This window comes from Pituophis catenifer, unplaced genomic scaffold (genome assembly GCF_029215685.1).
Source record: "Pituophis catenifer annectens isolate HBS135680 unplaced genomic scaffold, rPitCat1.0.hap2 SCAF_2, whole genome shotgun sequence".
NCBI lineage: Eukaryota > Metazoa > Chordata > Lepidosauria > Squamata > Colubridae > Pituophis > Pituophis catenifer.
Genome location: NW_027256882.1, coordinates 282641883 through 282666243, shown reverse-complemented (window position 1 = coordinate 282666243; position 24361 = coordinate 282641883). Strand labels below are relative to the sequence as shown.

Sequence of the window (24361 nt, the reverse complement as noted above, 5' to 3'; positions counted from 1 at the left end):
ACTTATCAACTGCATGATTCACTTAACAATTGTGGCAAGAAAGGTTGTAAAATGGGGGCAAAACTCACTTAAAAAATGTCTCGCTTAACAACAGAAATTTTGGGCTCAATTGTGGTTCTAAGTTGAGGACTATCTTTAGTTATGCAAATAATTGTTTTAGTCTGGCAAGATTCTGCTTTAGGTGAACAACAATTTTAAAAACTACTCAGAAGTTGTTAGGAAATGATTATTATCTACCTTGATGGGTTGGCAATATATAAACCCTTACTATAGCTTTAAGACTGCTCTATTGCATCATACTGTGTCCTGCTTGGTTAGCTCTGTAGCCAATGTTCTTAAGAGGGAGCTAGAAACATGGTTTGTTTCTCTTTGCTATTCTTGCACTCTGATATTTCTGTATGCTACTGTTTGCAAATCTAGAAGAACTGTTTATTGAGAATGACTACGACGACTGGTAAGAAGACTTTGTTATTGGATTATCCCTGGACTATCGTTTTACTATCTTCTGCTTTATATGTGTATGACCTGTTTATTGGACTGTGCCTTCCTATTTCCTGAAAGTAAACACAACTCAGTGTATCTGTGTGTTGGCTGTGTTTATTCGTAACTACTCTCAATCACTTTTATGTGCACACCCTTGCTACTCAAGGGTTACTCTGCAAATTCCTTAACAGAAGTAACTCCACGTTTCCTTCTTGGTACTTTGGGCCTGACAAATATATTAAGAAAAGCCAAGGTATATTCAGATCAAAATCTACCTGAATCCATATCCAAGATTGATTCTATGAGTTATTTAATGTAGAACAGTTTTATAAGAATCACTTGGATGAAATCTAATCAGTGATTGCTAATTCAAGACACAGAAGGAAGGAGTCACCCAACTAAACTCACCTGTTTGCCAGAATCCTGCAGGTTAAATATGAACTTGGATAGCCCAGTGTTGTAGCCCATAGTGGGAAAATAAAAATTCATCATTGAAAAGACATTGGCAACCCACTTCCACACTACTGCCAAAATTATAATGAGAGTCCCTGAAAGTCAGTGGAGTTCAGTTTAACTCAACAAAATATTTTCCTTTAAGGAAAAAAAAAATGGTATAGTTATGAATTTCTTAACCCTGCTATTCTACGAAGCATGTTGTGATATGTTAATATAGAACATCAAGATGTTCATTATGATTCCACAGATGTTAAATCCCACTGCCAATTAATCCTTCTGTTACTACTTAATGTGTATTAGCTGTTATGCATTGATGGGAAAATTTTACTCAGATTTTGTAGAATTACATTTCCCACTATCCTTATTGTTGATCTTCCTGGCTGGGTGCTGATTGGACCATGCTACAGCTGGAGTGTGTTGAAGAAGAATTTAAGAAAATAAAATTTCCCTAATTCTCACAGATTGTAATGTATAGTATTTAGAGAATCTGATGCATCTGCCCTTTACATGAATTGGTTTTAAACACAATTGAAATAAAATAATGTGTTCCTTAAAGTGAAACATAAAATCACAAGTCTCCAAATATATGAATTTTGTTAACAGTTTAACCTCAGGCTGTGCTTGTGGAAAGAAGAACACAATAGTCAAGATAAGCAGGAACAAATAAAAAAAAATCATTCTTCTAAAAAATACCTACCTTCCGATATTAATAATAACTTTCAAGAAATACCACTTGCCTGCAAGCAAGAACTGGTGGAGCCACAAAATAGACAAAGTAATAGAAAATGAAGCCGCTTAAGTGCTCTGGGAATTTAGAATTCAAACAGACAATCACCTGCCTCATAACACAGCAGACTTAACAAGTATTTATAAGAAAGACAAGAGAAAAAAAAATCTGGATAATGGACGTTGCAGAACCTGGAGATAGCAGAATAGAAAAGAACTGGGGGGAAAAAATACAAAACATAAAAACCTGCAAAGAGAAAAAGAATGAGTGCGGCAACAGAAAGCAAAACTAGTACAAATGTTAATAGATGCTTTGGGTGCAATCCCAAAATATCTGGAGCATCCCCTGAACACTATCAACATTGACAAAATCCCCATCAGTCAATTGTAAAAGGCAGCTTCACTGGGAACAGCTTACAACCTGCACTAAAACTTTAACACCATCAAAGAACAACATCTGCCTGTTGCAGGCCTTTGGAAAGGACCTAGATAGGTGGATAAAAGTGACAAATTCAGTCTAAGCATCTGGCTGACTGTGCAACAAACCATAATATTAAACTTCTCCTAACACCTCCCCCCAAACTCTCTGAACTCTCTTATCCTAAATCTTATCCTCCTTTCCTCGGGTGGAAATCTGTTACTATCTTTTACACTTATTATCAGTGGTGGGATTCAAATAATTTAACAACCGGTTCTCTGCCCTAATGACTGGCTGGGTGGGTGTGGCCATGAGGTATGACAGGCAGCACTCGGCCTCCTGCACCCCCGGGAGCAAAAATGGGCCACGGGAGAATGTGCCCCCCCTGCACCCCATTTTGGGCCTAGGAGTCCTCTCTGAAGCCTCCTGGGAGCAAAAAGCCCTCTCTGGACCCAGCTGTTTTAGCAAACTATCGTCCAGTTTCCAACCTTCGCTTCCTGGTTGCGCGACAGCTCCCGCAGTACCTGGAGGAAACCGTCTATCTAGATCCGTTCCAGTCCGGCTTCAGGCCTGGGTACAGCACGGAAACGGCATTGGTCGCGTTGATTGATGATCTCTGGAGGGCTCGGGACAGAGGTTGCTCCTCTGTTCTGGTCCTATTAGACCTCTCAGCGGCTTTTGATACCATCGACCATGGTATCATGCTGCGCCGGTTGGAGGGGTTGGGAGTGGGAGGCACTGTTTTACGGTGGTTCTCCTCCTATCTCTCCGACAGGTCGCAGTCTGTGTTGGCTGGAGGGCAGAGGTCGACCTCAAGGCACTTGGTTTGTGGGGTGCCACAAGGGTCGGTCCTCTCGCCTCTCCTGTTCAACATTTATGTGAAGCCGCTGGGCGAGATCATCCGTGGTTTTGGGGTGCAGTGCCATCTGTACGCTGATGACACCCAGCTGTACATCTCCACCCCAGACCACCCCAACGATGCCCTTGAAGTGATGTCCCGGTGCCTGGAGGCGGTGCGGGTCTGGATGGGGAGGAACAGGCTCCGACTCAATCCCTCCAAGACTGAGTGGCTGTGGCTGCCGGCGTCCCGATATAGTCAGCTGGTGCCATCGCTGACTATTGGGGGCGAGACATTGGCCCCCACGGAGAGGGCGCGTAACTTGGGTGTCCTCCTGGACACACGGCTGTCCTTAGAAGAGCATTTGACGGCCGTGGCCAGGGGGGCTTTCTATCAGGTTCGCCTGATACGCCAGTTGCGCCCCTTTCTGGATCGGGACTCCCTATGCACGGTCACTCATGCCCTCGTTACTTCCCGCCTTGACTACTGTAATGCTCTCTACATGGGGCTCCCCTTGAGGAGCACTCGGAGGCTCCAACTGGTGCAGAATGCGGCCGCGCGGGTACTTATGGGGGCGGCATGGCGCTCCCACGTGACACCTCTCCTGCGCGAGCTGCATTGGCTTCCAGTGGTCTTCCGAGTGCGCTTCAAGGTGTTGGTTCTCATCTTCAAAGCGCTCCATGGCTTAGGACCCAGTTATTTACGAGACCACCTTCTGCCTCCGATAACCTCCCACCGGCCAACACGCTCCCACAGAGAGGGTCTCCTCAGGGTGCCGTCTGTCAGGCAATGTCGGCTGGCGACCCCCCGGGGAAGAGCCTTCTCTGTGGGGGCACCCGCCCTCTGGAATGAGCTGCCCCCAGGGATACGACTAATCCCAGACCTCCGGACCTTCCGCCGGGCCCTGAAGACTTTTTTATTTCAGCAAGCCGGGCTGGGTTAAAAAAAAAATTTTAATTGGTGAATTTTATGGGTAACGGGGTTTTAAATTGGAGAAGCCTAAGATAATTTAATTTTGTTTTAATGTATTTTAATATTTGTATTGTGTGTTTTTAATTTTGGCTGTTCACCGCCCCGAGTCCTTCGGGAGAGGGGGCGGTATAAAAATTTAATAAATAAATAAATAATAAATAAATAAATAAAAATGGGCCACGGGGGGGGGGGGACGCACCCTCCCATGCCCCATTTTGGGCCTAGTAGGCCTTCCTGCACTTACCTGAGAGCCAAAATGGGGTGCATGGGGATTCCTGGAGGGGGCGGGGCGAGGAGGGGAGGGGAGGGGAGGGGTGGAGTCAGCCAGCAATTTAACTACCAGTTCGCCTGAACCAGCCCGAACCGGCTGAATCCCACCACTGCTTATTATGATGCTGTTAACTCAACTTCTCTTACTCTCCATGTTATTCTTCAATGAATCATGTTAATGTTTTTTAACCTCCAGCATGCGTGCACAGCTGTTAGCATTGCTTTGTTTTCAACAAACCTTGTCCATAACTCACTTGGCACATAATGTCTGTATTTCGCTGATCGTTCGAACTATTCTTAGTATGTGTATCTAACATGTTTAACGTGTTTAGTGACCTCTATGCTTTTAGGTCCTTGACCTCAGCAAAAGGTCTATGGCATGCGTCCCAGAGGTGGCACGCAGCGCCCTCTCTGATGGCATGTGAGCCATCGCCCCAGTTCAGTTCCACTGTGCATGTGTGCACGCCTCCCGCCGGCCAACTGGTCTTTGGGTCTCTTACCACGCTTGTGCAGGGGGTGGGGGGCGGGATACACATGCACAGGGGTAGGGCCCATGCAGGGGCACACGCACATGCATGGGGGATGGCATGCATGTTGGGGGTGCGTGCTCATGGGAGGGGCAGGGGCACGCATGCATTGCATTTTGGGGGTTGCACGTACGTGCTTTGGGCACTCGGTCCAGAAAAGGTTAGCCATCACTGGATTAGGTGCCTATAAGTACATTAGATTTTTTAAATGAAGTTGTCTATCTGGATCCGTTCCAGTCGGGCTTCAGGTCACGATACAGCACAGAAACGGCATTGGTCGCATTGGTGGATGATCTCTGGAGGGCTCGGGACAGAGGTTGCTCCTCTATCCTGGTCCTATTAGATCTCTCAGCGGCTTTTGATACCATCGACCATGGTATCTTACTGCACCGGCTGGAGGGGTTAGGAATAGGGGGCACTGTTCTTCGGTGGTTCTCCTCCTTCCTCTCTGACCGTTCGCAGTTTGTGTTGGCAGGGGGGCAGAGGTCGACCTCGAGGCACCTTATTTGTGGGGTGCCGCAAGGGTCAGTCCTCTCACCCCTTCTGTTCAACATTTATGTAAAACCGCTAGGTGAGATCACCCGTGGTTTTGGGGTGAGTGTTCATCAGTATGCTGATGACACACAGCTATACATCTCCACCCCAGACCACCCCAATGATGCCCTTGCTGTGATGTCCCGTTGCCTGGAGGCCGTGCGGATCTGGATGGGGAGAAACAAGCTCAGACTCAACCCCTCCAAGACCGAGTGGCTGTGGCTTCCGGCGTCCTGGTATAGTCAGCTGTAACCATCACTGACAATAGGGGATGAGATCTTGCTCCCCACAGAGAGGGCCCGCAACTTGGGTGTCCTCCTGGATTCACGGTTATCTTTAGAAGATCATTTGACGGCCGTGGCCAGGGGTGCCTTTTATCAGGTTCGCCTGATCCGCCAGTTGCGTCCCTTTCTGGATCGGGACGCCTTGCGCACGGTCACTCATGCCCTAGTTACCTCCCGTATGGACTACTGTAATGCTCTCTACATGGGGCTCCCCTTGAAAAGCATCCGGAGGCTCCAACTGGTCCAGAACGTAGCCGCGCGGGTGATTATGGGCGCAGCTCATTACGCCCATGTAACACCTCTCCTACGCGAGCTGCACTGGCTCCCGGTGGTCTTCCGGGTGCGATTCAAGGTGTTAGTTATCACCTTTAAAGCACTCCATGGCTTAGGACCTGGGTACCTACGAGACCGTCTTTTGCCACCAATAGCCTCCCACCGACCAGTTCGTTCTCACAGGGAGGGACTACTCAGGGTACCGTCAGTCAAATTATGTCGACTGGCGACTCCCAGGGGGAGGGCCTTCTCTGTGGGGGCTCCAACCCTTTGGAATGAACTGCCCCTGGAGATACGGAATATCCCTGATCTCCGTGCTTTCCGCCGTGCCCTCAAGACCCTGATGTTCCAACAGGCAGGGCTAAACATACAAACATGCAAATGATTTTTTAAATGTTATCTAATTCTGGGTTTTATTTAATTGACCAAACTAAGTAACAATTTTAATTAGCAATTTTATGATGTTTGTGTGTCTATATTTTTCTTGACTGTACACCGCCTTGAGTCCTACGGGAGAAAGGCGGTATAGAAATATAATAAATAAATAAATAAATAAATAAATAAATAAATAAATAAATAAATAAATAAATAAATAAATAAATAAATAAATAAATAAATGTGTATATGTATTCAGTTCCATAGATTTACAAATGTATAAATGTAACTCTTGTAGTTCTTCCTACAATGGCCTGCTTCCTCTTCCTTCCTTATGTTTGTGGCTAAGTAAAGGATAACACATATACACATAACACATATACTAAGCCTGAAACGTAGTGTGTTCTGTAAATCCAGCCACTTTAAATGATAAATCCTCCTTTGTGGTTCAGTTTGACATATCAATCAGGACAGGAGGAGGAAGAAGATGACTGGAGATCTAACAAGCATGAACATTCGTCTGGTTTCCTGCGAAGCATTATCTGTAGCCTCCCCAGCCCTTTTTGCAAACTGAGCAATCTGAACGAATGTTGTGCATTATATTCACAGTGATCTCTCAATAGTTGGTATCTGCAGAACATTCACAGCTGCTATAATAGACATTTCTGAGGATAGATTTTCCTCTTTGAAGGCTCCTTCCTGGTAGGGTGTCACTACATCATGTTCTGCTCATTTCTCCTCAGGATGCTCCATTTCCTGGTGAAATACATCTCTTTCCAGTTATGCCAGCTGCACAAAACTGCTCACTGGTCAAAACAATAAAAAGGGAACAAAAATCCATCAACTTCTCCATTAGGGAAAGAAAAAGTGAGCTCAACAAAGCTGAGGCAGTCCTTTTTTATTGACTGAAGGATTGGCTCATTTAAGTCTCCTTTCAAGATAACGAATGATCGAAATGGACCAGCTCCAAGAATGCCCTTAAGGTTGGTCCATCTTCTTAAACACCTTTCTCTCTGCAAAGAGAAATTCATTTTAAAAAAAAAAAACATAATTAAAAGGGTACAATAGCTAAACATAAAAACAAGCTAGAAAAAATAGACTAAAAAATATAGACACCAGAGGTTGGTTTCAGCAGGTTCTGACCAGTTCTGGAGAACCGGTAGCGGAAATTTTGAGTAGTTCAGAGAACTGGTAGTAAAAATTCTGACTGGCCCCGGCCCCACCTATTCTCTGCCTTCCAAGTCCCAGCTGATCAAGATGAAATGGGGATTTTGCAGTAACCTTCCCCTGGAGTGGGGTGGGAATGGAGATTTTACAGTATTTTTCCCCTGCCACGCCCACCAAGACATGCCACCCCCACCAAGCCACCCCCACAGAACTGGTAGTAAAAAAAATTAAAATCCACCACTGATAAATCGGCAGAGTTGATATTACTAGGGTGGTTCTTTTTATATATAAGACTAGCTGATAACCTGGTGTTGCCCGGGTATTTATTTATCCCAATTCTGTATTAGACAGGAAGAGTAACTTCACCCTGAGCCCTGATTTCGGCAAGAATTAAATAAATTAAAAATGTTTTCCCTGTGCACCCAGAAGCGTCAAATAAAATGATACCACCTTATTGTTTTGCTAGCTGATCCATGATCATTTGGTGTGCTTTATTCTGATCTTGATTTAGAAGTGGCTTCTTGTCCGTGATATATGCACTAAACTGTTCGATGTTGTAGTTCTTTTCTCGTATGTAATCTGCGTGAAGTATATCATGTCGGTCTCGTAGTGGTGCGGGCAGGCCCAGTTGCAGTAATGTGTTGGATTTTCCCCCTTACCAGAGGGAGCCCCCTTGTGGAGTACTGTGAAGCCATTACCATGGCAACTCCACTGTGCTGCACAGTAGAAGCCATTTTAAGGCACAACAGGCTGTATCTTAACAGATCACACACACCGAGGGGTGTTAGGGGTGTCTTACCCCCACAGTATTTCTTTCAAGAGAGTAAGTCATCTGTGTACCACATTTGGTTGAAATTGCTCGAGGTGCTCCAGAGTTATGCTGGAACATACACACACTCACACACACTGAGAGAGCCATTTATATATATATATTGTATATATAGATATAGATAAAGCAAAATTTGCAACAATTTCTAGATAGCAGGATGGGTTAAGACAGAGGTGGGGAATTATGCCCCCTTTATGACTTGTGGACTTCAACCCTCAGAATTCCTGGACATGGCTAGCTCAGGAATTCTGGGAGTTGAAGTCCACAAATCATAAAGGGGTCATAGTTCCCCACACCTGGATTAAACCATCCTAGAATCAACCAAAAGCCTAGTCCTGGGTCCAGCTGTTGCCCCGTGCTTCAGTCTCTCTTACTAATTCTTAATTTGGTTCCACCTGCAGAAATTTGCTTATTTTAGAACAAAAATTGTCCACCTCCAAATTCAGGTAATCCGTAATTTACAACACTTCATTTAGTGATCGTTCAAAGTTACAACGGCACCAAAAAAGAGTGACTTATGACTGATTTTCACAGTTATGACCACTGCAGCCTCCCCCTGGTCACATAATCAAAATCCAGATGCTTGGCAACTGAGTCATATTTATGACTGTTGCAATGTCCCGGGATCATGTGATCACCTTTTCCAATCTCCTGACAAGCAAAATCAACGGGGAAGCCAGATTCACTTAACTAACTTAACAACTGGGATGATTCACTTAACAACTCTGGCAAGAAAGGTCGTAAAATGAGGCAAAGCTCACCTAACAAATGTCTCTATGTTATTAGCAACACAAATTTTGGGCTCAGTTGTGGTTGTAAGATGAGGACTACCTGAATGTGGACTGTAGTCCTTCTCACCCCAATATCTACTACGGTTACTAGATCCTGGCATTGATCAGTTGATTAATTGAGTGATTAAGTGCTATCAAATTGACGTTCCCTCTTAGCGATCATTTAGATCAGGGCTGTGAAACTCGCAGCCCATGGGCCAGATGCACCAAGTGCTGCCATGCCCATGCCCAGTTTAGTGAAGGGGGGAAAAGTCACGATACATCACATGATGTCGCCGTGACAATGGGAATTTGACACCCCTATTTTAGATCTTCTCTAGAATGTCTTCAGTCTGGCCCTTTAAAATCTTCCAACAACACATCCATTGCCAGTATACCCAAGCTACTGGCTGTCTCTTTTCCACTTTCTCTGAATTTTTCCCAGCACTTTGAATCTTTCCTTTGAGCCTCTCAATTGTTTTGTTTTTTTTCTTCCCTATGTTGCAATTGTTTCTTGGATGTTTGTGGTCTTCTTATCCATTTCAAAATTTCATTAGTTTATCAAAATATAAATACAAAAAATAGAAAAATATGAAGAAAAAATAATAGGAAAATAAGGGAGGGAAAAGGGAAGGGAGGGTAGAAGGGAAAAAGATAGAAAAAATGATGACTTCCGAACCCTTTTGATGCAGTAGAATAAGGTGATAGCATAAAACCTCAACCTTTTTTCTTTTATATAATAATATATAATAGTCCTTTCTATAGCAACAAACCTATCTAATCAGCAAAACCCAAAATCAAACTTTCAGTTTTTTTCCACCTCAAGCACAAAGTCCAAAAGTGGTTTCCAGGTAAAAACAAAACTAATTGTATGTTTGTCATTTTCAACGCTATTTTTTTAAAAAAAGATCAATGCTGTTTCTATCCTGGTTCTTCATAGTCTAACTTTCACTTCCATAGAAGGTCACAAGCAGGGGTGGGTTCTACTTACCTTTACTACCGGTTTGCAACAGGGCCGTGCGCGTGCGTGCGAACAAAGTGAGCGCGCGCACATGCTCTTCTGCGCAAGCGCAGAAGCTTCTGCACATGCGCAGATGCATTTTCATGACATCAGGGTCAGTGGGCGGAGCCTCCCGCCGGTCTTATTACCAGTTCTATAGAACCCATGCGAACCGGGGGCAACCCATCACTGGTCACAAGGAAAACCATCTCACACATCAAGGCATCTGAATGGCTTTGCAAGATCCTCACTCCAAGTGCCTACTCCAGTGATGGCTAACCTTTTGCCGCCGCGTGCCAAAATCAGGGGGAGCATGGGGGGGGTCACGCATGCACATGCCCACACCCATAATTCAATGTCCCCTGCACCCTGCCCCCCCATGCATGCATGCACGACTCCCCCCCACATGCTCCTCCCACTTTTGCATGCAATGGCAAAAAGGCTACTGGTGGGCCTGGGAGGCCCATTTTTTGCCATCCCCAGGCACCAGAGGCTTTCTTGGAGCCTGGGGAGGGTGAAAACAGCCTTCCCCACTCCCCCAGAGGCCCTCCGGAGGCTGGAAATGGCCGCTTTCCCAACTTCCGGTGGGCCCAGAAGGCCCAAAAATCAGCTCGTCGGCGCACGTATGCACGCTAGAGCTGAGCTAGGGCAGCACTTGCATGCCCACAGATATGGCTCCATGTGCCACCTGTGGCACGTGTGCCATAGGTTCGCCATCACGGGCCTAGTCTATGGCATATTTCTTGACAGCTGTTTCCTCTACTATTAATAATTGATCCTAAAAGGAAGAAACTATCCATTAATGTCTTCATTGTCAATTTTAAAACTAGCTGCTATCATAATTTGGTCTTATTTTTAATTGCAGTCCCATTTTTTTTCTCCACTGTAGTTTTTGGCTTTCATCACCAAAGCTGGCAGAGAGCTCTGTGGTATTTTCAGCTATCAGAATAACGTTATCAGCATAGCACAGATTACTGATGTTTCTTTCTCCAATTTTTAAACCATGATTATTTTCTTCCAATGCCGTTTCTCTCCATATGTATTCAGCATAAAGACTGAATAAATAAGGAGGGACTAATCGGTTTTGGAATGTTTCATCCACATTGTAGATTCTTGGAATCTATGGATTCAGAATCAGAATAGAAGTGGAAGTGGCCTTGGAGGTCTATGAAACAGATAAATGTGAAAATAACTATTTATCTGTTTTTCGTCAATTATTGCAGTGAGATATTCTGGTGAGAGAATTGGAGTACATGGCTAAATTATATTGTGGACCCCGAAATAACTTGCATCTCTCTTTTTGTGTGTTGATCTGTCAAAAACCTCATAGCTATTGCAGAACTTGATGCAGATATTGATTTGGGTGGATTCGTACTACTAAATAAAATCTTCCTTTTCAACCTATTGTATATGATTACATTTAAGTCCTGCACTGCTAGGATGCTTCTTAACGTCTAGAAATAGTATTGTTTTTAAAACATTTTATAGGTTTGCTCTTGGGTTTATAAAGTACATTTTAAAACTATGTCTTTGCATTTGCATTTTCATATAACCATTACATGCCTAAAGCTGCCTTTCCAATCTTGGCTACAAAACTCACATTTAACAAACCTATTTCCAGAATGGATAAAAGCAGTCTGTTAATCCATATGGACATTTTATATCATACAGCACAAAATGCATTTACGATGGCATACAAAGGGATTTTGACATATACACTTGCAGAAATTGAATTTCATCCCTGTATTATAAACCTCCTTGTATATCAAATGCTTTAGATTTATCTTAGTTTGAATTAATAAACTCCCTTCTGCTGTAAATTTGGATATTTTGCGAAAGATTTGTCAACATCTGCTACTATTAATTGGCTGGATTTCCTTTGTTTGAAAGGAGCAGCTAGACTTTACGTAGCTAATTCCGGGCAGTCATTGAGAAATGCTATTAAAATCTTGTTTAATTGGTAATCTTGATGTAAACACAGTTTTCCTTGGTGCCAGAGAGCATCACTATGAAGCTCTTAAAAATGGGAGCTCCAGAAAGGCAATTGTGGCTAGATTTTGGAACGAAACACCTAGGTTCTGCCGCTCATTCATAATTTCAGAATAATAATTTCTGCAGCAACCTCAAAATTCAAGCATTCTAGAATCCACCAGTGATATATATTTCAGTACAGCAATGAAATCTTTAAATAATTGGAACATAGTGGGCACTCCTTAAAACAACTGTCTTTTCTTAAAATTACAGCTTCAATATAATCCCAGAAAAAGATATCTGACATTTAAGGAGCTGCTACAGATGCTTAGATGGAGCCTTCACACATTTCAAAGCCCCCTTTTTAACTCTACATCCAAAAAACTGTGCAGCCATACTGCTCTGTATTCTTTTGTCACATATATTTTTAAAAAAACACTTTCTAGAGAAATGGTGGTAGCCAGACATGTGCCTATCTGCAGGTGCTTGCTTTATTATTTTCCTTTAAAATTGTACCTTCCTAAAGCACAATGATCTTTTTCTTTGCATAAATGTATTTAGCATCGCCGCAGTGAAACCAAGTGGTTTAATTTTCATCTGTAGGTGCTACGCTTTAAGTGGATTTCCAAATGCAAAACTATACATGCTGGGAATATGTCTATACAGTACATGTGCATTTTAAGGTTGGCAAAGAAGTTGTTTTGTTCTAATGTAGGAATAAGCATTCTCTAGTCTTCCAGATGTTGGCAAAATCTGCATGGAGGAATATACAGATGCTCCCTGCTGTTCCATATCTGAAAAGTAGAAGCAGCTTTCAATTAGAAAAGGCAAGGTTAGGGAAAAAGAGATATCAAATCTGTATTGAAGTACTGAAGTAATGTACATGGCTCTCTTGGAGGGGAAGGATTAAAACATAAAGACCAAAGCCTAGAACTGTTGTGGCTCTGTTACCGGAGCCTGTGTCATTGTCAGGAGAGGACTCTGAGAGTGAAGGGGAGGAGTTGGCAAGGCCTCCCTCTCCAGGACCCTTCTCTCTGGCAATGCCTTCAGTGTCCGCCGAAGGGCAAGAGATAGGGCCAGGACCAAGCACGTCCACGCAGCCACAGATGGACAGTGATGAGGGTAATGAGTCTTGGCTGGACCCACACCAGCATCGCAGAGATAAGCGCGCGCAACAGAAGAAAGGGCGTGCCCGAGTTTAGGCTGAGTCACTGGACCACACCCCACAGGATATAAAAGGGAGCGTGGTGGCCAGTCAAACCTTGTGACAAACAAAGCTGAAAGCTTCCACGCCATTCTGCATTGCCGGACTTTTGCTTTAAGACTTTGCTGGAGTACCTCTGGACTTGATTTAATTCCGTAATTATTGAGCTGCTTTCCTTTGATGTATCAGAAGTGGGGAGAAGTTATCTCTCCTCTTTGTAAATAATAAACTCTTGGCAGGCAGCCACTAGGTTGTTGCCAAGTTCCGTTATCATAATGAAAAGGATTTTGCCAGCTGGTTTGGTCTTTAACTCCTGAACGTCTGTTGGTGTGTGTGCATGGGGTTGGGGACAGAACAAGAACCGTGATGAAAAACCTATTGCATGCATGCCAGAGGTGGCACGCAGGGCCCTCTCTGTGGGCACGAGCGCAGTCACCAGCTGCTCTTATGGTTTCCAGCATGGCACCTGATGTTTGTCCGTGCCGGAGCCCCGGAAACCTGAAGACCTATTGGCCAGTGTGCATGTTCACCGGCCAGCTGATATTCAAGTTTCCAGGGCTCTAACGTGCGCACACACGCGTGTTCCGGTTTGGGCACTCGGTGCAGAAAAGGTTTGCCATCACTGGCCTAGAACTACAAGTGGCAGGCAGAAATTACCAGTTCTCATCCAATTTAGTAGGAAAGAATTTGCATCCGAAATTTCAGTGAAATTGTTATGAATCTTTTTGCAGTTATTTAGTTAGAAGGAAACTCATTGGTGAGAATGTGAGTGGCTTGCCTTTCATTGGACAGTCCTTTCTTCAAAGGTCTATAGCAGAGGTGTCAAATTCAGTTTCATTGAGGGCTGCATCAGGGTTGTGTTTGACCTCAGGGGGCCCTAGTGGGCGTGGCTGGGGTGGGCATGGCCAGCTCAATGTCACACTCTTGTTGGGGGAGCCTGTGGTGGTCCGAGCGTTCTGCCAGCGAAAACAGACTGGCGAGCTCCATTTTCAGCTGTGACAGTTTCCTGCAACCCTCTACCAGCAAAAACAGAGCTCGGGAGGGGTGTGGGAGGCCCATCCGAGCTCTGTTTTTACTGGTAGAAGGTTGCAGGAGGCTGTCACAGCCAAAAACAGAGTTTGCCAGCCCATTTTCACTGACAGAGGCACCGCGGGCCGGTCCTTTGTTGTTTTCAGGGCAGCCCCGCGGGCCAGACTTCAGCACCCTGTGGGCCAGATCCAGCCCCCGGGCCTTGAGTTTGACACCCTAGGTCTATAGCAAGGATGGTAAATATGGCCCCTTTTCTCCAAAGCACCTGAAAGCAGGACAAGAAGCAATGGATGGAAAATAATTAAGGAGAGAACTGACTTAAAACTAAGGAGAAATTTCCCGACAGTTGGAACAATTCATCAGTGGAACCACTTGCCTCCAGCTCCGACACTGGAGATTTTAAAAAACAGATTGGACAGCCATTTGTCTGAAATGGTATAGGGCTGTGTTGGCGAACCTCTGGCACATGTGCCACAGGTGGCACACGGAGCCATATCGCTGGGCACATGAGTTTTGCTCTGGTGCACATGTGCACCGGCCATCTGATTTTTGGGCCTTCCGGGCCCACCGGAAGTCAGGAAATGGGCTGTTTCCCATCTCCCGAGGGCCTCCGGAGGGGTGGGGAGGGCCGTTTTCATCCTTCTCAGGCTCCTAGAAAAGCTCTAGAGCCTGGGGAGAGTGAAAAACGGGCCTACTGGGCCCACTGTGCCATTGTGTGCCAAAGTTGTGGGGAGCGTGGGGGGTCCCGTGCGCATGCACAGGGGGCAGGGCACATTGAATTATGGGTATGGGCACACACGCGCATGAGCCCCCCCCACGCTCCCCACGCTTTTGGCATCATTGGTATACGGTTTCTAGAAGATCGCCAAGATCTCTTCTAACTCTGCTATTCTGTTATACTGTTATTCTCTTTTCATCTGGGCTCTTCCTGTGTACCCATCATAGAAGATATATGGACTGTCTGGCTTGAAAAAAAGACCTAGATCAATCTAAATAAAATTTAGCCGGTCATACGGGTTAGAAGCAGGAGAGCACATCCTCCCTCAGTCCTGGTTCGTAGTACAGCTCTCTCTATCATTATGATAGGTTTAGCACTTTTCTGGAATAGCACTAAACCCACATTCAGAAGGAACCTGATTATCAGCTCCGGGTTGACTTATTTATTTATTTATTTATTTATTTATTTATTTATTTATTTATTTATTTATTTGTTTATTTATTTGTTTATTTGTTTATATTTATATATACACAAAAAATACAAAATTTAAAAACAGTATTAAAATCCAACTAAATTAATTTGGCCCACAATTAAAACGCCCCTATATTAAAACCGATAATTAACAATTTAAGAATTAAAACAATTTAAAAGAGTTAGGCCAGCCCAGCTTGCTGAAATAAAAACGTCTTTAGGGAACGACGAAAGGTGCAAAGATCCGGGATCCGCCGTATCTCCGGGGGCAGCTCATTCCAGAGGGTAGGTGCCCCCACAGAGAAGGCTCTCCCCCTGGGGGCCACCAGTCGACATTGTTTGACCGACGGCACCCTGAGGAGCCCCTCTCTGTGGGAGCGTACTGGTCGGTGGGAGGCTTGAGTGATTTGTGTTCCATGGAATCCATTTTGACAGGACATTTTGACAGGACTCACTTTAAATAAAAATATTTCCACATACACTACAATAATGCAGTTGGCAAAGTAACTTTTTTTTTATTGATTTATGCTGGCCTTTAAGGTTATCTTCATATGTCTTTGCTTGCAAACAAAAATAATGCCTTTAGCTGTTTCTTTATTTTACTTTTGCTGATTTTTGCCCCCTCTGTTGTTTTACTCAATTAAGACATTTTATGAGCCTCCCCTTTACATCCATGTTGCTCCCAGGAGTTATAATGCTACAGAAAATAAAAGAATTGAAATTTCCTACAGCAAAATAATAACACCTATCTATTTTCTTTATATTATCTGCTACTTTATTGGCAGCGGCTGCTGTTCAGTTTGGAGCCACAGTATTGTCATTTATTTTAATGAATGAGTGGACCCATTGAAAGATTTCTTCTTTGATGTAAAGGGAGAAGCAGAAAGGAACAAAGAACAGAGCTTCTTCCTAGGCCTGTCCTGCTGAAAGTAGGGTCTCGGAATACTTTTGCATACGTCCTTGGCATAAATAAATAAATAAATGCTGAACAAGAAAATAACAAAGCTTTACATATCATCAGGTAGCTGCTAGATCTTTAACTCATCTTCATTTAACAACCCGATAATACCTTGAGAGGTGGAGTCAGGGCAACTGAATGTAGTTAGCAGAGTGTTTTAATGGCCAGTTGCCCTTCCTGTCACCAATGTGGAGTTTTGTCTAGCAGATATATTCTCAGTGTGCCCAGAGAGAGAAATGTCTGCCTCTACCTAGGATCGAACCCACAGCCTCCTGTTTGTGAGGCAAGAGTTCCACCTCTAGGCCACCACACCATTCCACTAGCTAGATCTTTAATTGACCTAGTAAAATATGTTTCCTGGACACAGCTGTTAGGTTGGGTGTGCAATCATTTCAATATAAGGGGAAGTAAGACAGAACGGCTCAATACCATTATGGTGTGTTCTGAAATAGTTTCCTGCAGAAAAATGATTGCTTAGCATATTGAAATAAGATTGCCAGTCTGCACGAAGGAATATTTTATGGACTCGTACTGCCCCCTGTACAATTCATGATCACAGGACATGGTGATAGCTACTACAGGTAGTTTTTGACCTACAATCACAATTGGGGCCAGAATTTCTGTTGTTAAGCAAGGCGATTGTTGAGTTCACACCCAATTCTATGAGCTTGTTTGCCATGGTTGTTACATGAATCACTGCAGATGTTAAGTGAATTGTGCAGTTGTCAATACATGCTGATTGCCAAGTGTGCAAATTTTGATCATGTGACCATGGGGACGCTGCTGAGGTCATGAGTGTGAGTTCCAGTTGTAAGTCATTTTTTTTCAAGCAATTGCTAAATGAATATTATAAGTTGAGTGTGACCTCCAAGTTGAGAGCAGCATATCTTCAAATAACATTGCAAGTGAACAATGGCAGGAAAAGATAATTTCTTTTTCTTTTTCTCCTGCTTTTAAGTCTTATAGGAACTTCTGATTGGTTCCTATATTGGTTCCAAGAAATAGATGAGAAATTAAAATCAAAATGAGACGCAAGAAGCTAAAAATAAGGAAGAGAAAGGATTAATAAGTAGGAATCAATTAGATAACTCCTTCAAAGTTTATAATAGAACAGAGATAAAAGAGAAAAAATTCTTCAAAAAAAAGGAAAGATTTAGAGGGGGAAAAAAGAAAAATCACTTAAAAAAAAAAGAGGAAGACTTGTTGATGGGTGCTCAAATAATACAGCAGAAAGAGACAAAGGGCACCCAGAAGGAATTTAAAAGAAAAAGAGGGTTTTTTTCTTTTAAATGCCTCTGACGATCCCAGCTGAGTTGCCTGATCGTCAGAGGCATTTAAAAGAAAAAAAGTCTCTGCCGATCAAGCAACTCAGTTGGGATTGTCAGAGCCTTTTGAAAGCATTTTTTACAACCTCTTTGCTGAAGAGGTTGTAGAAAAATGGTTTTAAAAGTTTTTTAAAAAAAATTGGCCACGCCCACCCAGTCACATTACCCACCACCATCAAGCCACGCCCACAGAACCGGTAATAACAAATTTTAGATTTCACCACTGATATATATTAATAAATAATGCAACTTATTATAACTGAAAATAAATTAATCTTAGTAGATGGAAATTTAGGATTAGGTATTTTAATTGTATTATTAACATTAATTGTGTATTAAAGTATAAAATATAAAGGATTAGAAATTGTGGAGATTTTGAGATATACTCCCGGGTTAAATATTGTTAATATTTGGCTTTATTAGTAATCCTCCACATTCGGAATATTGAAGTTATAGTGGAATAATGAGTAATTATTAAAACATTAAATATTAGTAATTTAGTAGGGGATAACAAATACGTGGCACAAAGAAATGTTATCTATGTTTAAATGGATTAATGAGAAAAATGATAAAGAATTATGAAGAGAGAATAGCATTGTTGAAGTTGGAAGATTAGGATTACATATACTTATTTGTATTATTATTGTTAGCGTTGTTTAAAAAAGATTTGACCCAGTCACCACACTGTCCATAAAATATGTAATTATTGTGTGTGTGTGTGTGTAAGGTAAAGGTTCCCCTTGCACATGTGTGCTAGTCGTTTCCGACTCTAGGGGACGGTGCTCATCTCTGTTTCAAAGCCGAAGAGCCAGCGCTGTCCAAAGACATCTCCGTAGTCATGTGGCTGACATGATTAAACGCCAAAGGTGCATGGAATGCTGTTACTTTCCCACCAAAGGTGGTCCCTATTTTTCTACTTGCATTTTTTACATGCTTTCGAACTGCTAGGTTGGCAGAAGCTGGGACAAGTAATGGGAGCTCACCCCGTTACGCGGCGCTAGGGATTCGAACCACTGAACTGCCGACCTTTCAATCGACAGGCTCTGCGTCTTAGCCACTGAGCCACCATGTCATTCTCATATGAGAATGACACGGTGGCTCAGTGGCTAAGACGCTGAGCTTGTATATATATATATGTTATCCATATAATGTTATCCAGTCCGAAATGGGAAACCTCTAGATGGCAGCAGAGAACAGAAAACCTCTAATTCCTTGCTGCCACCTAGTGACCATTTGGTAAGGATAGCTCAACCTTTACCTAATCAAGACAAAGCAATTTGCACACCCTTATTAGCAAGTCTAACACACAAGGAATTATTTCTAGATTTACCCCCTTCAAATCAATGGAACATGAATTAGCAAGCCTTTTGAGCAGGCTGGCCTGCTTGCATTCTTAAGGAATCAGAAAATTAATACGGCAACATTCAGTTTAATGTCTTTGTTTTACAGAGCATCAAAATGAGTTGGCTCCCCCCACCATCCAGCATGCAAAATGGATTTATCACCGGCTATAAAATACGGCACAGAAAGACAGCTCGCAGGGGTGAGGTAGAAACATTGGAACCAAATAACCTCTGGTATCTGTTTACAGGTGAGTGTTTACATGACATTAGCCTTACAAAACAGTGGAGGAATGAAATATTGGGGGGATAAAATGAGCTTTTACTTCAAGCGAACGTCACTTGCCTTGCATTCGGCTGACATTTATTGGACTGTACAATAGCAGCCTTCGCGCATTTTTACTTTGTTTCCTGTTTAATGGTTTTATCATCTATATGTACCTCCCGATATTCCATGCCTTAATGAGTTTGCAATACAATCCCCCAAGCTGTCGTGCAGGTTTCATCTTAAATTAGGTTCTACGAATGACAGCTCCAAAGCAAAAACAAAGCCTGTCACCCCCTCAAAAAAAAACATTGTGGTCATTATTTCTAAGCAAACAAAATGGCCGTTGTTTTGATAGGCAAATGCAGAGGAACTCTCCAGAAGGTATTTGATTCCATCTGAAGTTTCACGCTTGCCTTTTTTGGCCCTTGCTCAGAAATGTTCTTTAAGACGCGCATACTTGGAGGCAACTTTTAGCCAAAATATACTTTCAGAGCTGTTCAGTCATAACAGGTCCATTTCTGGTCAGAAACATCAACTTCTTTTCATTTCTCGGCTAGCCCAAGTAAATTCAGCTGAATCCCTTCCAGGAAGCATATAAAGATATGGAACTAACTGTTGATAGACTAGTTTGGTCTAGTGGTTAACGCACCGGGCTAGAAACCACGAGACTGTGAGCGGTCCTGCCTTAGGCATGAAAGTCAGCTGAGTGGACTTGGGCCAATCACCAGGCAGCAGTGAGTTCTAGTTCCACCAAAGGCACAAACCAAGCTGAGTGATTGGCCAGTCTCCCACCCCCCCTCTCTCCTCCCTCCCTCCCTCCATCTCTCTGTCTGTCTCTTCCTCTCCCTCCATCCCTCCGTCCTTCCATCCCTCCTTCTTCTCTCTCTCCCTCACTCCCTCCTTCCCCCTCCCTCCTTCTCTCTGTCTCTCTCTCTGTCCCTCTCTCTCTACCTCCATCCCTCCGTCCCTCTGTCCCTCCTTCTCCTTGTCTTTTTCTCTCTCTCTCCCTCTTTCCCTCCGTCCCTCCATCCCTCTCTACCTCCCCCTCCCTCTGTTCCTCTCTCTGTCTGTCTCTCTCCCTCCATCCCTCTGTCCCTCCTTCTCCTTCTCTCTCTCCCTCCCTTCTTCCCTTTCCCTCCCTCTGTCCCTCTCTCTCTCCTTCCCTCCTTCTTCTTGTCTATCTCTCCCTCCCTCCCACCTTCTTCTCTCTCTCTCCTTCCCTCCTTCTCTTTCTCTCTCCCCCTCTCCCTCCCTCTTTATCTCTCTCTCTCTCTCCCTCTCCCTCTCCCTCTCTCTCAATCTAACCCATCTCAAAGAATTGTTATTGTGGAGAGACTAGGAAAAGAAAAGAGTTTTGGATGTGTTCATCACCTTGATTTGTTTATGAAAATAATAAAAGTGGGATAAATAAATAAATAAACAAGCAAACAAGCGAACAAACAAATAAACCATGTAGATAGTGTAAATCAATTTCAAGAAAGGCTGTTAAATACTACAGGCTGAATGGAATATAACCAAATACAAACCTAATTGTCACAGTTTTGCTTTTATATTACAGTATTTTCCAAAGGAACTGGGAATCTTGCAGCTTTTAAAGAGATTATTTAAATATTCAAGCAGCAAGACTTTATGTTTCCTTAAGAGCATCTGCTAGTAAAGGCAGGTGTTTTTGCCCACTAATGAGAACAGCTGCAATACCCAAGTAATTCAGAATTGCAACAATGACTTTAAATCACTATTGTTGATTTTATAGTTACATCCAGCATCAGCTAGAATTTTAAAGGTGGATTTGGCTCTTTTGAGTTTCAAACTTCCTCCCCCAGGGGATCTCTGCAATTAAACGTGCCCGCTTATTGTTATGCGTCATGGATAGTATAAGATGCGTGAAATGATAAACAGGTAATGTTGTCAAAGGGAAGAGAAATCTGGTACAAAATAACTTCAAGGCACTCCTATGTTGGAATGTAACAATTGTCAGAACAAAGTATTTGCTCCAGGATTCAAACTGGATTGGATGCATCATTAAAATTCAAGATTAGAGCTTAGCTGGTGGTGTGTCTATTCAGATTCTCAAGTCATCCAGGTCATGGTGGTCCCAAACTTCTGCGAAACGTCTTCCAGGAAAAACAAAGTCCAGTTTCCTTTTGAAAAAGCACCTTTGGGATAGCTTGTTGTATCTACCACAGCATCTGCTTTAGGACAAAAAGATTTTGGGCTATACTTTTTATAGGTAGGAATGGAAAAAGTTGTGCAGCAACAACTCGGTTTCCTGAACATTTCCCTCATGACAAGAGTGCTGGCAGAGTTCCCAGGCAACCATTTTGCCTTCCCTCCTTTCCTCTTGCCCAACGCTGTTGTTTGATTGGCAGCTGTTGTTTGATTGGCAGCTGCATTGTCCTGGCAATGGGAGAGAGCCAAGAAGGTATGGGGAGAAAGGAGCACAGCAGGGGTGAAATCCAGCAGGTTCTGACAGGTTCTGGAGAACCAGTAGTGGAAATTTTGAGTAGTTCGGACAACCGACAGCGGAAATTCTGAGTAGTTTGGAGAACTGGCAAATACCACATCTGGCTGGCCCCAGAGTGGGGTGGGAATGGGGATTGTGCAGTATCCTTCCCCTTCCAACCAAGCCACACTGACAGAACCGGTAGTAAAAAAAAATGAATTTCACCACTGGAGCACAGGTACATATCTCCTGTTCAGGGTCTCTGAATAAATGGGACTGAGTTCAGAGGAGGGGTACCAAGGGTTCAAGATACCACCCTCTGTGAGAAACATTAAAGGATCTGGATGTGGATTAGCCCACAGACCATACCATAGCAATCTTGGTAGTCCTTGACTTAGGGCCAGTTGTTTCCCGACCATTCAGAGTTGACAGTCTTCCCCGGGGTACTTATGACTCAGTTCTGCAGTTCCATCAGCCGCCCTACTCACGTGGTCACATGACTGCATTTTGGGTGCTTGGCAAGTGGCCTGCATTTAAGTTTTCGCTGAAAAAGGAAGTTTACTTCTGGTTTGGGGGTTTTCTGGAGTTTGTTTGTTGTTGTTTTTTGCAAAACCGGCCCATAGCAAACGATGGGTTTGCTTTACAACCAAGGCATTCGCTTTATGACTGCGGCAGTTGCTTTACAATTGCCGTAATTGCTTTAGGAGTGCAACAGTCAAATAATGACTGCTGCAAAAAAAATGTTATAAAGTCAGGTTGGTTGCCTGGGTGACCTGCTTTACATCTGTCAGAAGTTATAATGGACAGACTGCATCGCAGTCATAAGTCAAGGACTTATCTGAAGAGTTGTCCCATTAAATAGGGGATTGATTAATTCTCTGTTCCCCAGAGGGCAGGACCAGAACCATAAGATTATACAGCCAGGGGAACAGACTGTAGCTGGGAAACCTTGTTTCAGTCCTCCCTTATGCATATAAGCCAACTTGGGCCAGTCTCTGTCTTTAAATCTTAGACTGCAAAGTTTAAAATTAAAAACAAAATCTACCAATCTGCCTACATTGGGCTAGTGAGACAGATCATGGTTTATAACTTTTAGTGAAGAAACCTTCATCCTTCTGATCTATGCACACATAGACATATTCACATGGGGAGGGGAGAACTAGGTTTGGAGTCATACTAAAAGTAAAGGTTCCCCTCACACATATGTGCTAGCCATTCCCAACTCTAGGGGGCGGTGCTCATCTCCATTTCAAAGCCGAAGAGCCAGCGCTGTCCAAAGACGTCTCCGTGGTCATGTGGCTGGCATGACTAAACACGCTGTTCCCTTCCCACCGAAGGTGGTCCCTATTTTTCTACTTGCATTTTTTACATAATTTCGAACTGCTAGATTGGCAGAAGCTAGGACCAATAACGGGTGCTCACCCCATTACACAGCGCTAGGGATTCGAACCGCTGAACTGCCAACCTTTTGATCGACAAGCTCAGCATCTTAGCCAATGAGCCACCGTGTCCCCTTATACTGCTATGCTAGAAGCGGTTGTGTTAATGTGATTTGTAGAATGTCAGCAACATTAACTGGATGTTTTCTGTTTGATTTCTATTGCAAATAGGCCTTGACAAAGGAAGCCAATATAGTTTCCAAGTTGCAGCTATGACAGCCAATGGAACAGGACCTTCTTCGGAGTGGTATACGGCAGAAACTCCAGAGAGTGATCTTGATGGTAATGGTACTTATTTTCGCAGCTGTTATGCCTGTTTTGTGCTCAGATAGTTGCCTTGCCCTTCGGGTAAAACTGCTGTGGAGGTTAGGATGATCCAACGTCCAAGCCACTGGAGTTGATGCCTGAATATTTTTTCGAGCAGAAGTGTTTTCATTGATTGCATGCTGCTAAATTTCTCTCTGTGTATGGGCAAGTGAAGCAGAAATGAGAAAAAAAAGACAGCTCTGTTCTCTTCCATTATTTTCACAAGGTGTTTCTAAGCATCTATCTAATTTTAACTTCTGGACCAGCTGTTGCTACCATGTCTTTTGCCAAAATGTAACAATTGGATGGATGCTCAGAGCAAGGGTAGTTTTCACTGTAGCCTTCAACTTCAATATTTTCCATGCTGTGGGTACTGCAGGAGATAGCTAAAGAGCTGCTTTACTCTGTGGCAGGTCTGAAATCTATCTGCTCAGTCCAATCTATTGGAATTCGTAAAGCCTGAAGGCAAAGCCTTCCAGATTCTGAAATACTTCAGCCACAAAGTCATAAGTCTAGGGCTTCATTAGAATGCATGTATGGATTCACTGGAGGAAACCAAGATCTCTTAGGTCTAGAAGAAAAGAAAAAAGTTTTCCAGAATCTCATGACATCAGGAGACATCTCCCATTGTTTCTCCCGAAGCTTGTACCAAAGTACAAGATCCATTTTGGTCACCACACTATGAAAAAAGATGTTGAGACTCTAGAAAGAGTGCAGAAAAGAGCAATCAAGATGATTAGGGGACTGGAGGCTAAAACATACAATGAACAGTTGCAGGAACCGGGCATGGCTAATTTAGTGAAGAGAAGGACCAGGGGAGACATTATAGCAGTCTTCCAATATTTGAGGGGCTGCCACAGAGAGGAAAGGGTCAAGCTATTTTCCAAGGCACCTGAAGGCCAGACAAGGAATCATGGATGGAAACTGATCAAGGAGGGATTCAATCTAGAAATAAGGAGAAATTTTC

The 24361-nt window shown here is 43.4% G+C and overlaps 1 protein-coding gene across 1 annotated transcript in view; it reads left to right on the top strand.

The window, feature by feature from the left end:
- The window catches only part of DCC (DCC netrin 1 receptor), a 764852-nt gene that overhangs the window by 538441 nt on the left and 202050 nt on the right, over positions 1 to 24361 (top strand). Inside the window, exons 13-14 of the mRNA XM_070934567.1 lie at positions 19048 to 19189; positions 23260 to 23370. Of these exons, the coding sequence (XP_070790668.1) occupies positions 19048 to 19189; positions 23260 to 23370 (253 nt within the window). The remainder of the gene's footprint in view (positions 1 to 19047; positions 19190 to 23259; positions 23371 to 24361) is intronic.